The sequence below is a fragment of the Ostrea edulis genome, chromosome 5 (assembly GCF_947568905.1).
Source record: "Ostrea edulis chromosome 5, xbOstEdul1.1, whole genome shotgun sequence".
NCBI lineage: Eukaryota > Metazoa > Mollusca > Bivalvia > Ostreida > Ostreidae > Ostrea > Ostrea edulis.
In genome coordinates, this window is record NC_079168.1 from 27,929,154 (window position 1) to 27,946,531 (window position 17,378).

Sequence of the window (17,378 nt, forward strand, 5' to 3'; positions counted from 1 at the left end):
GTAAATAAACTAAGCATTTTCATGTATAAAGACTGTCTCTCGATCTCCCTAAGATGTTATGTACACCAGCAAAGGGGTAAATGTGATAGGGATGGAAGTTGTGAAAAGTACTAGAACCCCACCCACCCCTTCACAAATTCTTGAATCCGCTTATGCTATGCAAATTGGGGGTGATTTCAAGATCACAGTGGTAATATGATAAAAGAAAATTGATAAATAATCATATTAGGCAAGCAGATTTATACCTGAACTTGATAGTGGTAGTACACTACAAAATCATAAGACACTCGACGTTTTAGATATCTATAAAAATTTGTCTTCCTATATAGTTTGTTTATAAGAAGGCATTCTTTTTTATTATTGATATTTAAAAAAAAAAAAAAAAAAAAGTCGAATTCCTGTGTACAAAATAACTATGACATTTCCCCGTCGTGACGTACTGTTTCATTATGACGTCATAAGTGCCTCCTCCATACTGACATTGCATTTTCTATCAAATGTTTTAAACAAACATTAATTGTACATTGTGATTAAAAGATTTATATAGCGCCCTATCAACATTAGTTCTCTATAAAGCGCTTTACAAATGTGAGAGAAACGATAATATAAAATCGATGTGCACATATACGTATGAATGAAATATTCATAATGTCAGAATTAAAATGCATATTGATATATAACGCCTTCCTATTGTTTAACATATATTTTTTTTTCATTTTAGTTCATGTTCAGTTCACTTTATTCTCCCAAACCATTATTGGTACATGAGATACGATAGTAACATATGTGCATTGATAAATAAAAATAGTCAGAGGTATAATATATAAAAGAGATATTACGAAAAGTACTGAAAAATATATGTTAAACATATGATGCAATTTTACGGAGAGCTTCTACTCAAATTGAACAGGTATTTATATAAAGGATATAAGCCTCAAACTGTCCATTCTGTGAGAGAAAGAACTGATCGAGGCCCGTATATCCTACTTAAAACATTATATTTTTTGCATGGGAATATGTCTTTCAAATTTATTTTTTGATGCGATATAATAAAAGCAGAAAATTCTACTAAGAGGAAATATCGTTTTTAAAAAAGTGTTTCAGTTATTTTTCCGATATTTGTATTGATTCTTACTTGTATGGTATTTAAAATTGAATTTGTATCTCTTGAAAAATGTATTGTCTTTCTCTTATTTCCAGCCTACCTGTAGACGTCTAATAAGTTATTGGGTTTACCTGGCACTGTTCAACAATTCTTTTTAAAATAATGGACAGCAATTATCAACTTAACTACCAGTGGACTTTATTCTAAATAAAAGCCTAAAAAGACAAAGGATTGCATAACAAAAATGTTTTAATTACGGAGAGTTCCCATTTTAAATGATACATTCATGATCAAATTAAACGTTTCTTTTTTCTCATCTGATTACCATTAAACAGCTGAATCATTGCTCGCTAATTCAATTAGAACTGTTGGTGCAAGAGTTATGTAGAATACGCCCTGATTCAACAGAGGAGTTATGTAGAATACGCCCTGATTCAACAGAAGAGTTATTTAGAATATGCCCTGATTCAGCAGAAGAGGACGTCTCGATCAATCTTCCCTGAAGTGTTATTCCGAGCTTAACATTAATTAATCGTGAATATAGAGGTTCCCTGGGTTCCGAAGTCTACCTTAGACTTAGATATGCCAAACCTACGACCAGCGGCCATTCAAATCTACCTTAGACTTAAATATGCCAAACCTACGACCAGTGGCCATCCAAATCTACCTTTGACTAAATATGCCAAACCTACGACCAGCGGCCATTCAAATCTACCTTAGACTTAAATATGCCAAACCTACCACCAGCAGCCAACCAAATCCCCTGATGCCCCTCCTCCAATCAAGTTTCAAATGTGGAAAATATAATGTTAAATTTTCAAACTCTTATTTCATTTAACTGCATTTAGAAACAAATTAATAAGTATACGATGCAAGCTTTGAATTTGCCGCCAATGGTCTTGTGATACCTTAGATCCACCTATATGATTTCCAAAATCATTCGAAAGTCGCTGAAATGACTTAGGTCATTCCTAGCTAAACGACTGCTTCGTGCGAAATGATGTTGCTACTTGATGCGAGAGTTCTAATTTCTATACATGCGCAGCAGTTTATACCTTAAAACATTACCCTGGTTGTAATGGACAGAGAACATAGGTTCGATGTATTTTAAAGGCTGTCTAAGAAATAGTCAACACCTTTCATCTAGGTGTTTTGTTGTTGATGTTGCTATGGTTCTTTCGTAAACTGCATATATAAAAACCTCATGTATACACATCTATATACATATCTCAAGTTTACCGTGATGATTGATAAAAAACAAAAAAAACAAAAACAAAACAAAAACATGGGCCAATTATTTCAGTAAAGTAGTGATTGTACATTATACATTATCGATAATTAAAAAACGCATATTTTTATCAATACGTTAATTATCTTCAATCAATGATGATTGGGAGGAACGGAAATTCAATGTACCACAGCCTCAAGTTTCCATGAAGAACTCTCAAAATATATTATACACTGACAAGTATATATGAACCTTCTCTCCCAATAAGACACACTCAGTTTGATTTGACGTCTGACTTCAAATCCACCATTATGTTTATTCCATCCCTATCCAACCAGGATATATGAAATCGTCAATAGAATTATTTCTAAACTCTTTTGAGAATTCAGATCCAGGAACGAATATGTGTTTGTAATACACAGTCGTCCCCCTTGCCATCCAACCAATCCACCATCCGTAGGTCCCGACAGACATGATCGTGTGATTGGCTAGGGAGAGCAGCGCCATGTCTTCCGCGGCCGAATTTCCTCGGACATAATAGACATTTTTTTCCGTTTCGAGCACTTTTATAGGCCACCAGATTTCATCGGAACTTACTATAAATAAAACATTTGGAAATCTCTTTCTAAAGTAAGACATGGCATTCTTGTAGTAAGTCGCATTCGGTGTTAATTTGCCGTATTCTTTATGTCCTTTTGTGGCGTAATCTCCTCGCCGAACATGCACACCAACTACAACCCCGGTTCTGTCAAAATTCATCTCTCGTAGAATATTCCTGAACTGTGAAGATGCGTAATTTCTAATGGAGACATTAAACCGGAAGATGTCCCGAATTTCGTCTTCGTGGTCTATCCAATACTTCCAAGATTGGAAGTAACCGTCAAATCTGACGTTTTGGTTTGCCGGTATATTGATTAAATTTTCGTCATATGACAGACCCCATCGCTCCACGCGACGCTGTAGGGCCGAGCACGTGCTATAGCGTTTCTTGATGTCTGAAAGCGTTGTGTGTTGCACGTTAAAGACGACTAGGAGTTTGAAATCAACAGAAATTATAGGAAAGAGGTTTTTAGTTTTAGCCATGACATATAAAAAGGCATATTGTAACATCAGATTTCCTAGTTCTCCTTTGAAATTCACACAAGCTACGGCCGTAGATCTAACGCAAGTGAAATTAAGTCTCTTCACATTGCGATGAATTGTACCGATATCATGGATTGCGACTGTTGAGTGTAAAATTCCAGTGGACTGTTCGTACAAATTGTGGATTTCGGGCAAGGCTCTCTTCAAAACCACTAACGCCAACACAATAGCTAAACTGACCGCTGAAAATATTTTAATGAATGAAGCTAATTTATAGCCAGCTTGTGTGTAATTGTTTCAAACCAGGTTGCATAATATATTTAAAGGGACTGATTCACGATTTTCCCCAAAATTTTGTTTTTCACTTTTAATGATAAAAATCCATTGTCTAATGTGTTTAAAAGATTTCACATAAAAATTGAGGTTATACATGATCACAGAAGCTCATTTTAGAGAGTTTATTATTTGTTTTGTAAACAAAGATTGTGGTATGTTATTGTTAACGAAAATTTCAAAAGAAATGGATATCGATCTAAGTTTATTATATCCTTCACATTTCAAGCATTCTTTGAGTAAATGTGTTATCTAAAAGTCAAAATATGTGAGTTCATGCAAAATTAAGATGCTTTATATTACAAAATTAACACTTTACTGGTTTGTTTGTATACATGAAAAGACTCGAGTCTTTGTTTACATAACACAGATTTAAAGCTAAAATATTGCTTTTCTTCTTGCGTTCAGAAGGTAAAAATTTTGGCTGTCAACATTAAATCGGTTATATTTTTAATATGTAACATCAAAAAATGAAAAATATTTCATTCAAAAATCGTGAACCAGTCCCTTTAAGGTGACCGGATAGGACCTTTTGCAAAAGCGTGACAGTGCGTTGCTTGCCGACTATATATACCACTGGTCAGATAACCATGTTTTTAGCTACTGATATATTTTTTTTCTTTTATATCAACACGAAATCTGAATCTACTATCGCGGCATTCTTTGAACAACGAAGTGCGACTTTGTTGTCATAACAAGGAAGGTGATGGAAGCCAGTCTATCGACGAAAAATTAAATGACGCGCGTCATACAAATTTTCCTACAAAACTGACGACCGCCTTCTCCATTAATACCACACTTCGTTGTTTATAATTATTTCCATCAGTTTAAACGCGGTCTTTTCCCCCGCTATTATTTTCTTGGAGTCCGTGTGATATAATTATGTAAAATGACGAACAAATATATTAAGTAAAAATTGACACATGTTTCGGCAATCGACACGTAGGCCTTGTGGATCGTGGTTTGCCATCGTACCAAGTACTGCGACCTGATTTGTATGACATTTTAAGATTTTTTATTAAATTTGAAAATACATGAGGGTATGAAACGCGACGCTTCACGCCAGCATACCTCATGCAGCGCATTGGTTCATATTCTCATGTATTTTCAGTAATGAAATTTATTTCTTATATTTTTACATTCCACTTTCATTTCTGTCGGAACTTCCAGCTGTTAAAATAGACATACTACATTTTTCAAGATTCACACCCGCATTGTTTACAACTGAGGAGCCCGGTTCTGGTAGCTCAGCGGTAGAGCGTTCGCTTCGTGTCTTGTACGTCGTCAGTTCGGGCCCCGCTCGTGCCACATTTTCCCTATCCATATATCCGATTCGCTTTTTATGTTCCCCAAACAAAGTTTGAGAACATGTTGTTTTTACTCTGTTTCTTATTACTAATGAGATTAAGCGATTCGGACGCTTGGCTAGCGAAGATGCTCATTCATAGATAGTGAATACTCCTTCGCCAAACGCTCGGCATTTAGAAGTGGGAATCATGGGACTTTCGGATGGTTGGTTGTATATTGTTTAAAATCCCGCTTGAGAATTTTTCACTCCTATGGAGGCGTCACCGTATTTCAGGTGAAGGACTGCAAAATGTTTGGCCTATGCTCGGCGCTTACGGCCTTTGAGCAGGGGGGATTTTTTATCGTGCCAATGTGCTGTGACATACATGTAGGGCCTCGGTTTTTACGGTCTCATCCGAAGGACCGCCCCCTTCAGTCGCCTCTTACGACAAGCAAGGGGTACTGGGGATCTTTTCTAACCCGGATCTCCATGGGAAGGGGATCTTCGTATACAGCCTTAAAAACGATGGCCCCGTGCCACGATGGGCGTTGGCAGGTTAAAGAACCCTCGCTGCTACGACCGTAAGCGCTAAACATGGGTTTAAATTTGTGGTACTTCAACTACAACGGATGACGTCTCAATATGAGTGAAAAATTCTCGACGGGACGTGAGTGGGTGAATATTGTTTAACGTCCCTCTTGAGAATATTTCACTCATATGGAGACGTCACCATTGCCGGTGAAGGGCTGGAAAATATAGGTCTATGCTCGGCGCTTACGGCCGTTAAGCAGGGAGGGATCTTTATCGTGCCACACCTGCTGCGACACGGGACCTCGGTTTTTGCGGTCTCATCCGAAGAACCACTCCATTTAGTCGCCTCTTACGACAAACAAGGGGTACTGAGGACCTATTCTAACCTGGATCCCCACGGGATTCGACGGGACGTAAAACAAACAAACGACCAAAAATGAGGAAATGGCTATCATTACAATTTGTGAAGATATCAAAGGCAAAAACGATTGGTTGGTTGGTTGTTTTACGTTCCGTCGAGAATTTTTCATTCATATCGAGACGCCACCAGTTGTAGGTGGAGTACCACAAATTCATACCTATGCTTAACGCTCAGGGCTGTAGCAGTGATGCCAACGTCTGTCGCGACACGGGACCTCGGTTCTTTTTAGGGTCATATCCCAAAGACCCGTGATTCTCACTTCTAAATGCCGAGCGTTTGGCGAAGGAGTAATAGTCGTATAATAAACCAATGTACGGCTCAGGATTGATACGGCTATGCAACTAGCGGGGCTCGAATTCACGATCTCCCGGTTACGAAGCGAACGCTCAACCACTGAGCTACCGCGGCCGTTCCTAAAAGATTGAAAATTTAAACATATGTTGGAAATGTAAATATTATACATTTATTGTATGATAGTGAGGGAGATATAAAGATTTATTCATCCAAGAAAAATCATATTTCCCGAAGGCAACGCCCGAGGGGAATATGATTTTTCTTGGGTGAATAAATTCTTCATATCTCCCGAACATTTATGCAATAAATTGTTTATTATACCGAAACAAAGAAAGACTACAAATATGCATGTGAAATTGGAGTCCGCTCATCTATACATTGTATGTAGCTGAGATCGCCCTAACGGGAACACCGAGCCGTCAACGTATTGCGGTATAAGGTACAAACAACGAAATACAGTGATATGATAACCAGTTTTTCTGTTTCCATTCTCCTTGAATGCTGATTTACTTGCTTGTTTTTGTATCAACCAAAATCAGTCGATTTTAAATCTGTATATCAGAGACCCGCATATTTTGTGCCTTACGAACTTTGAAAGTAGAATGACTCGGTCTTATTGTGACGTCACAATACACTTCGACGTTTGAGAGGGATATATGCAAACTCCCCGTCGAGGCCTCATTACGTCACGAACTCTGGCAGAAGTTTGGGAGATATGAAGTTTTATCATCCCTGACACGTGACTGTCTAGACCAATCAGATTACGCGTTGCATAGAATTCTCATACTGAGGTATAATAATATACATTTATTGCATGATAGTGAGGGAGATATGAAGATTTATTCACCCAAGAAAAATCATATTCCCCGAGGGCAATATGATTTTTCTTGGGTGAATAATTCTTTATATCTCCCGAACATTTATGCAATAAATTGTTTATTATACCGAAACAAAGCAAGACCATAAAATTGTATTTGACATTGGAGTTTACTCATCTATACATCGTACATGTATGTAGCTGAGATCGTCCTAACAGTAACATCACGCCGTCAACGTATATATAGAAGGTACAAACAGCGAAACACAGTGATATCATAACCAGTTTTTGTATTTCCGTTCTCCTTGAATGCTGATTTACTTGCATGTTTTTATATCAACCAAAATCAGTCGATTTTAAAACTGTATATCAGAGACCCGCATATTTTGTGCCTTACGAACTTTGAAAGTAGAATGGATCGGACTTATTGTGACGTCATAATACACTTCGTTTACTTTGACGTTAAATTTATGGAAAATGCACGAAGCTGCCCAAGAGGAAATATGATAGGGAGATATGAAGTTTTGTCTTCCCTGGCACGTGACTGTCTAGACCAATCAGATTACGCGTTGAATAGAATTCTCATACTGAGGTATAATAATATACATTTATTGCATGATAGTGAGGGAGATATGAAGATTTATTCACCCAAGAAAAATCATATTCCCCGAGGGCAACGCCCGAGGGGAATATGATTTTTCTTGGGTGAATAAATCTTCATATCTCCCGATCATTCATGCAATAAATTGTTTATTATACCGAAACAAAGCAAGACTACAAAAATGTATTTGAAATTGGAGTCCGCTCATCTATATGGCTGAGATCGCCCTAACGGTAAAACCCCGCCGTCAACGTATTACGGTAGAAGATACAAACAATGAAATACAGTGAAATGATAACCAGATTTTGTATTTCCATTTTCCTTGAATGTAGATTAACTTCTTTGGGTTTTCTGTATCAACTAAAACCATGCATTCAACACTGTATCAGAGACCCGCATATTTTGTGCCTTACAAACTATGAAAGTAGAATGACTCGGACTTATTGTGACGTCACAATACACTTCGTCTACCTTGACGTTAAATTTATGGAAAATGCACGAGGCTGCCCAAGGGGTAAATATGATAGGGAAATATGCAAACTCCCCGTCGAGGCCTCATTACGTCACCTACGAATAGACCTCTCCTATGTGACGCACCACAATATACAGATTTGTATATTGTGAGTCCGTGATTATCACGCAGACAAATTACACTAAAGAAGTAGTTCGCAGTTAAAAGTTTGAAGATATTAATATTAAGAGCATTAATATAAAAGTATGGATTTTATTTTAAACATAAAATGATCAAAATATCATTAAAAAGTAGGGAGACTCTGTTCAAATTATTGTGTAAAGTAATGAACTTGATGTTTACGTTCTTGTTTTGAAAGTTGTTTACATTTGACGTTATGTTTTTTCGTCATTCTACAGTGACGTCACAGTATACGCGGCCTAAGAAATCGCTATCCCATAATGCCTAAGTGGAAGGGTTTGGTTTGTGAGCAAACGAACTCTGGTGGAAGTTTGGGGAAATATGATGTTTGAGAGGGAGATATGAAGTTTTGTTATCCCTGACATGTGACCGTCTAGACCAATCAGATTACGCGTTGCATAGAATTCTCATACTGAGGTATAATAAATACATGTACGGTATCTAGATGGCTTTAAAAATGGTCATATCTACTTTAGAAGCCAATTGTTGTTATTGCATTGGATGACAGTAATATGGCTTTCATAACAAATAATTGAGAATAATTATATGCTGTGGATGTAAATGTAGCAATGTATTGAAAATCAGATAGCCTTTATACAGTATACGCAAGTCAAAAGTAAATCCAGCCATTCAAAGCGTAATGATGCGCCGAAGATTTGAAACTAACCTGCCAGGCATATGGTTGAGACCTTGAGCCTAAAAGTACAAGAAATATTTTAATTGTTAATGAATATATCCAAAAACCCATTTCAAAACTTAATTATTTCTTTTGTATTCTTTGTGTACGGACTTCATCGACGCTCAGTATGCTATGCCACTTTATTCTACTTTCATTTTTGATGAGAGTTCGATTGCTTGTGCATTGAATTTAAAAGATATAAAATCTAACAAAGAGAAAGTGTTATTTTTGCAATCGTGATATCATTTTGAAAGGGGGGATCCACCGTAGGAATTTACAAAATTCTAATTGATGCTTAATTTATTTTTACCTGAATTTTACAATGAAAAGAATATTATTAAAAGAAATAGCATTTCATGCAAATCTCTTCGGTTAAGGTTACGAACTTTATGGGGGAAAAAATAATAATAATTCCGCAGATATTTTTTCTTAATATAAACGTTTTTAAGATATTTTTTATTAAGGGCGAATAACTCTTCCAAAAATTTCAAATGCCAAAAATCGGCTTCTACGTTTGGTTTATTTCACTTTCATGATCTTCATTTAAATCATTCAGAATTGTTCAATGTCCTTTCAAAAAGATTTGATGAGAATTTAAGATAATGTAAAAATGAATACCTTCGAACACAGGTTATATTAAAGTAACGCATCGAGCACGCCTTCAAACTGCTCCGTGATGTTGTCGTCGTATTCTTGGTAAGAGAGAATGTGGCTGTCATCATGTATGCCATTTACCACTACCGAATTAGTACTGTACCAGCGGAAAACATCCCAGTACTTTACTATCATTAGCACACATAGAAAGATCAGCAACACGCATATCCGACTTCTAGATTCACACAAGAAGAAATGTGCACATTAAAAAAAAACTGTGGTAAGCTGTGCAAATTTATTAATTATATTTCATCAGTTAACCTTGCTTTCTAAATGAGGCATGGGGTCAAAGAAGTGAGTAAAATCCGTGACAAGCTACAAGGATGTCTAATTTGGGTTGACGTCTTCGAATGATATTTTATTTACAATGCTGCAGAGTCTCTCTCTCTCTCTCTCTCTCTCTCTCTCTCTCTCTCTCTCTCTCTCTCTCTCTCTCGTTTTCAATATTTTAACAACATAGGGGCTACGATGAGGACTAGAGTCACTTCAATTGAAAAGACCTGTTCATTCTCATTTAGTTTTCCCTCAAAAGACGCGAGATCATCAAACAAATTCTTTATCAGTCTCTAGATCAAAACAAGTAGGAGTCATTGTGCATAACAAACTAACCTTGCAATGACACGTGTTTTGTTCCAGAGTGAGGACACAGACAATCTGCAGAGCATGATAAACCAAGATAAGCATTTTCCAATATTGGGATAGTGTAATCTTGCATGTGTGTCGCGTGTCCATTGTCAAAGTAACAAGATAAGAATTAATCTTTAGCTTTCCTGTGGTTTATCTGTCTCTCTGTAAAATTATTTACGGAATAAGTTGTTTGTCTAATGAGAAACTATACCTCGGTTTCGAAAGTAATAACCTAAGTGCCAATATTTATACCCCCCGCAACAAGTTGTGGGGGGGGGGGGGGATACTGGAATCGGGTTGTCCGTCCGTCCGTCTGTAGACGCAATGGTTTCCGGGCTCTAAAGCATTATCCTTTCCACCTACCGTCACCATATCATATATATGGACTACCCATGGGATGAAGATGTTCCCTATCGATTTTGGGGTCAAAAGGTCAAGCGCACTGGACATCGAAGTAGCAATATGGTTTCCGGGCTCTAAAACGTTATCCTTTCCACCTACAGTCACTATATCATACATATGGACTACCCATGGGATGAAGATGTTCCCTATCGATTTTGGGGTCAAAGGGTCAAAGGTCAAGCGCACTGGACATCGAAGTAGCAATATGGTTTCCGGGCTCTAAACCGTTATCCTTTCCACCTACAGTCACCATATCATACATATGGACTACCCATGGGATGAAGATGTTCCCTATCGATTTTGGGGTCAAAAGGTCAAAGGTCAAAGGTCAAGCGCACTGGACATCGAAGTAGCAATATGGTTTCCGGGCTCGAAAGCGTTATCCTTTCCACCTACAGTCACCATATCATACATATGGACTACCCATGGAATGAAGATATTCCCTATCGATTTTGGGATCAAAAGGTCAAGCACACTGGACATCGAAGTAGCAATATGGTTCGGTTTGTCATGCCATTTGTTTTTTACACTCAGAAAAGAGGTAGTTTATACCTATTACCAACACCCTTTGGGAGATTGGGGTAAGTGGGGGGTATTCTTAGTGAGCATTGCTCACAGTACCTCTTGTTTCAAAAGTTTTTCCCTCTTGTTTTCGTATCTTAACCCTGCCCTGATTTCAGTGTATGAAATCGCATTTTAGTCTAGTCAATCTAGCAAATCACCTCAAAGTAATTGCAACAGAAACAAACTTGATGGACTTTAATAAACAAAATCGTGGTTAACAACATACAAAAAATCGGACAATGGGAAATATTTCAAATTTAGACTTAAATGTTTTAGTAAACCATCGATATTCTGTGGTGTTTACGGCACGCCGTACACGTAAAGAGGAGTAGCTTAACTGTGACAGTCATCGGAATAAAGTTATACACGACGATCTAAAGTGCATGTGATAAAAAACGCGATTAAACAGCTTAACAGTTGTATTAAAAAGGTGATTTTAAGACCTTCTATATACATACAATATTACTCAGCATCTCATATTCTTTGTCGACTTCCATTCCCGGAGAACTTTCGGAACAGAGCTTCAAAATATTTTGTTTGACCCTTTACTAATTTTAATTATGAAACACAATATTTACTTTAGAAGTTATGAATAATCAATTATAAATGAAATCTTAAAGAATTAGTGTCAATTTACAAGGGGGAATTACGATTGTTAAAAAAGAAAGTATGGAAAGCCATTAGGGTTAAAAGTTTCAGTTATTTTGTATCTTCATCATTTGGGCAAGCGTTTTGTATTAAAAACTTTTATAAAATTAAGTAAGTAAAGTAATTTTGCTTTTCTTTTTCAAATTCAGGTTTGGGGAGTCATTCATGGTTAATAATAATGATAATAAAACATTGATAATATAAGTAATTAAAATCTAATATAATTCCAAAACGTGTCAAAATTTCTTATTTACCGTAAATTATGTTACCTTTACTATACAGTTATTTTCTTGTCCTTAATTCTTTGATTTCTTTCCTGTGTTTGACTATTTCCACATTTATTTTGTTTTGAGAAAGCACGTGTCTTTTGACAGGAAAAGGTCCTCCATTTTGACAGTTCTCTCGAAGTTATTTATAAAACAACGTTTCTGATTGGTCAGGGGTCTCACCTTTAAACGTTTCAGATTTCATGTTTCACTCATTGAACGGAGTATTGTAAAGTCGAGTTTAATTGGTTATAGGGGATATAAAAATGTGAACGCGGCTCGTTCAAGTTACTTTAGGTTGTGGTAAAGAATCTTAAGGTTCGACCACTTTTCTTTTTCCCTACTAATATTCGCTAGGCATTGTGCGAACTTTTCCTGCACGATTTTCCTGCCTAAATTTCTCTTACTGTCCCGTTTTGACAATGAATTATATTCTTTCTGATATTGAAAACCAACCTTAACGTCTGGCTCAAGGTGAAGTAGATCTCTTACCTAGGGAAATATTTATTTTGTTAAATACAATTCTCTCTACATATGACTTGTATTTTATAGGTAGTAGTTTTATATTGCTACATGAGAGATAGTGTAGGATATTTTTGACATTATTTTCAAGGTTCTGAATCACTTTGAAAAGTGTGGAGGTCTATTAGTGTACTTTATAGATCTATTTTGTTTTTCTTGGGTCTACTCCTTCCCTTATTCTCAGGTTACTTTTCATTATTTTCACTTGTTAAGTTTTTCTAAGTTCACAATTGTTATTTCTATATTATATTAACTTTTGATCTGTTAATAAATTGTTAACTCTTACACTGGTGTTTTAATTCAAGAATTCTGGTCTCATAAGGGACATAGTTCAAGAATACACGAACCTGGGTTGACAAATATCTTGAACCATTAATAGTATTTATACTATTTTGTATATGCAGTGTGCTCTGCCTGTATTAGATTCAAGGGCCTATGAATATATTTGGAATTGAATTGAATTTATAGTGACTTTCTAAACAAATGATAATTAAGTTTGTGATGACCCTGCAGAGTTCGATATAGGTAGGGGGCACTGTGGGTGTACAAACAGACTGGTTCCGGTTACACAATCAATCAATCGATCGGACAATCGTGAACGGTGGTATAGCCTGCTGTTGACTTTGGTATTGCAAAGTTAAAACCTTATATAAGACTAGCTGCATTATTGAGCTAGCAATAAATAGTGACTTCATAATGATATTATTAACTATTCTTTTCACTTAGTTCGTTCATCTCCGGATTTAAATTTCACCATGCAGTCTTCGCGTGGTAATTTCCGCGTGCTTTTAAACAAAGGAATTCTTTGAAACACTTTTTCTTACAATATTTAGTTCTTACACTTACCTTGTCGGCCCATAAATTTGGTGCTTGCACCAACGTTTCTTGTTTCTATTTATACTCGCTCGTAGGAGATTTACGGAGACAGCTGAACGTCTAGTTGCGCGACAATCGATATATCCTATTCTCCGGAAAAGGCCGAGTGATATTCCGATTCGAGTGTAGAGGTGGAGGCACTTTATGACGTCATAAAGAAACAGTACGTCACGACAGGGAAATGTCATACTATTTCGTACTCACAGGAATTCTACTTTTTTTTTTTAAATATCAATAATAAAAAAGAATGCCTTCCTATAAACAAACTATATGAGAAGACAATTTTTTTTTTATAGATATCTAAAACGTCGAATGCCTATGATTTTGTAGTGTACTACCACTATCGAGTTTATCAATCTATAAATCTGCTTGCCTAATGCTTATTTATTAATTTTCTTTGATCATATTATATTGGTCTCCAATTTCCGATATACGCTCATTTTGATTGATTATACTGTGATCTTGAAATTACCCCCCCCCCCTCCCGCTATTTGTATAGCATAGGAGGACCCAGGAATTTGTGAGGAGGGGGGGGGGGGATTATAGCACTTGATCTTTTCGCAGTCGTGCTTTTACCCCTTTGCTGGTGTACATAACATCTTAGGGAGATCATAAGACAGTCTTTATACAGAAAATGCTTAGTTTATTTCTACGTGTTTCCAAAGTTCTATTCATTCTAACCTCCATCCTCAGACCTCATTTCGCAATGAAGAGAATGAGAGAGAGGTTTCTCCCAACAGGCTGGGGTAAATGGGGGGAAATCCTGCATTCTGAGTATTTTCTGGAACCTCTTTTTCACTTTCAAACTGTCTACTTGTTAAAGAAAACTTTTATGTTGCATATACTTTTTAAGAAATCTTAAATGATATTTGTATCTGACGAAAATATCGTAAATATAATATCAGTGGTCTTATCTATCGTAGAATTAAATGATAAACTGGTGTTGATAAATTTGAATGATGTAAGTATCCACCTTTCATATCATTTTGACTCGAAGACTCGTAAGAATTTAATAACTCTTAAACTTTTTGGTCCGCAAAAACAGGGGGGGGGGGGGGGGGGGGAGGAGGCGATGGTAGTCCGTACCCTCTGTACCCTCCTCCTCTGGATCCGCCCTTGCATAGGCAGGACTAAAGAATTAGAAAGTCGACCGTATGTAAGTATATATTAAACAACGACTTGGCACAAGTTGAAGATGAGAACTATTTCGCTGATATTTTGTGTAACACTGGGACAGGAAATTTGTATGTCTTTGAATCTTGCTGACGGGGGGGGGGGGGGGGTTACAATTTATTTAGGTGCTGGTATAATTGATTCGGCGTTATTTGTGAAAAATATCCCAAATTTGACGATATATTCGACGTCTTTGGTAAAATATCAACAATGCTAGGAATTTTTGACACGTCCACCTGCATTTTTCAGGTAAATTTGACAAAGTTTCATCTCTCTAATTAATTTTTATTTAAGAAATGAAACTTATAATTCTTTGTTTGATGCATGTATCAAATGAAACATTGGACGGAAAACTTCATCAATGCGCGTAGCTGTTAATTTCGTCTAACTATAGCGACAAGGATTTTGCTGACATGATAACTATTTTGAAGATCACTTTTTATTAATTTCACACAATTCAAGTCGTTGATCGACACCCAGTTCTCAATCAATGTCTAACTTCCTGGGAACATCATCATTTTTCTCTCTCTCTCTCTCTCTCTCTCTCTCTCTCTCTCTCTCTCTCTCTCTCTCATATGATTAGAAATATACATTTATGGACAAATATTTAATTATTTATTTGGGGAAAGTTAGCTACATGTTTTAGATTACTCAATGAAAACCTCAAACATATGGCTCTACACGTCTGTAAAGAAAGTAATGAAAACAACACAAGTCTGACGAGATACACGAGGAATTTCGAGAGCTCAAGTCCGCGGGGACGAATCTTTAATTATGACGTCACAATAGAACATATCTTCTCCATTGTTGCGTCACAATCGCCTTCGTAACGTCGTCATTGTGTTCATTGTACTGGCATCTCTGGAACAGAATTCTCCTGATGGGCTGCATTCATTGTTCCAAGATCTCTCTTGAAGTAAGAAATCAGGACACGACAGGAGAGAAGGCAAATCGTCGTGGTGGAGTATGGAGGCTAATTAGGAGATTGCGTAAGAACAGAATTCATCCGACGACGGAGGTTATTGACAATGATTCACCTCAGGAAAATGTAGCCCCATGGCACTATGATATACCAGAGGAAAACCTTACCACATGGCAGAATGATGCACTACATGATAATCTAGGTCATTCCCCGAGTGATCATGTGCTCCATGTAGTCCCACTGCAGATTGATGAAGTTGAGAATAACCTAGGCTTGTGTCAGAGTGATGTACTTCCGGTTACTCTATCGAAGATTGATCTCCAACTTGGTCAGCAACCAGGAGAGGATGCTTCTGCCGACTTGAGCGACGAGGAAGTTGACCACGCCCAGGAAACAGCTTCAGATAGTCTGTGTGAAGCTGGTCCTCTGGAACAGTGCATTGTTAATGGCTACCTTGACGGCATCTTGCCTCCATGCAGCGATGAGGACAATCGTGAGGGAACGGAAAGCCGCCCGGTAGATTCACTGCAACAACACACATCCACACCTAACAAATTACAGTCGATTCTGAAAAGGCCCGGATCAGTCGTACCTGGTAGAAAATCAAAGAAAAGGGTATCATTTTCTGCGTCTACCATGGACGTTAAAACACCAGGCCCAGACAATACCAGTGAAACGCCAGGGAAATTGTTAGTGGAGATCCCGAGCTGTGGATGTGTAGGCTGTCGCACTGGATGTGAAGAAGCTAATCCCTCCAATGGGTCTAATCTAACAATGCCGAAAATTAGGTTAGCTCTACCGCGTCCACCCAGAGTGCAGAAAACTGCTCGGAAGGAGTTTCAGTCCGTCCAAGTACCACCAAATACAGGTCGACAAGAAAGTTCTGCTGCATGTAAAAAACCAATCAGCAAGGTAACTTGTATTAATGAAATATTTCAGATTTTTAATCGAATAACAGAGGGATCCGCGTCTTAGATGTTTTATCTAGTTCTAGTTCGTCAATACAACCTCGCATTGAGTCAAATGCTGTCTTTCGTGTTTCATACCGATTGTTAGACTGTTCTTGGCACACTGATTTTGACTATGGATAACTCCGTTTACCTGATCAGGATGTACGGCTCACGACGGGTTTGACCGGTAGACAGGGGATGCTTACTCCTCCTAGGCACCTGAATCCACCTCTCGTGTGTCCAGGGGTCCGTGTTTGCCCAACTCTCTATTTTGTATTGCTTAAAGGAGTTATGAGATTGATCACTGTTCGTTATCTTCACCTTTTATATGGGAAGACTATTGTAGTAATTACTCTGTCTATCTGTCTGTCTGTCAGCGTTACAACATATCGACATTCGTAACGCAATACCTTCTTGTGTATATCATAAATCACTTATATAATACAAGAAACATTGGTGCAAGCACCAAATTTATGGGCCGACATCAAGGCTTTAGGAACAGTAAGAACTAAAATATTTATTTGCGCGTATCAACTGAAGCAACTTCTCGGAAAGAAAGGTGTTATGAAGACTTCCTGATATCAATTTCATTTGCAGTATAAAGGTCAACAGCAGGTTATACACATTTAAGTTTGCCCGATCGATCGATGTAAAAGCCTCGACTAAAACTAATTTCATAATGGAACAGTATATAGGCTATACACGATGCACGTTTGTCCGATCAGTCGATATACTAAGCCCC

The 17,378-nt window shown here is 37.3% G+C and overlaps 1 protein-coding gene across 1 annotated transcript; it reads right to left on the bottom strand.

The window, feature by feature from the left end:
- Positions 1-2,381: 2,381 nt before the first annotated feature.
- LOC125651988 (galactoside alpha-(1,2)-fucosyltransferase 2-like) lies at positions 2,382-10,369 on the bottom strand. Its single transcript, XM_048880854.2, has 4 exons — positions 10,296-10,369; positions 9,651-9,861; positions 9,021-9,049; positions 2,382-3,658 (listed from the first exon to the last, which is right to left on the bottom strand). Exons 2-4 carry the CDS (start codon positions 9,761-9,763, stop codon positions 2,649-2,651), a joined length of 1,152 nt encoding a protein of 383 aa, XP_048736811.2. The 5' UTR covers positions 9,764-9,861; positions 10,296-10,369; the 3' UTR covers positions 2,382-2,648.
- Positions 10,370-17,378: the final 7,009 nt, after the last annotated feature.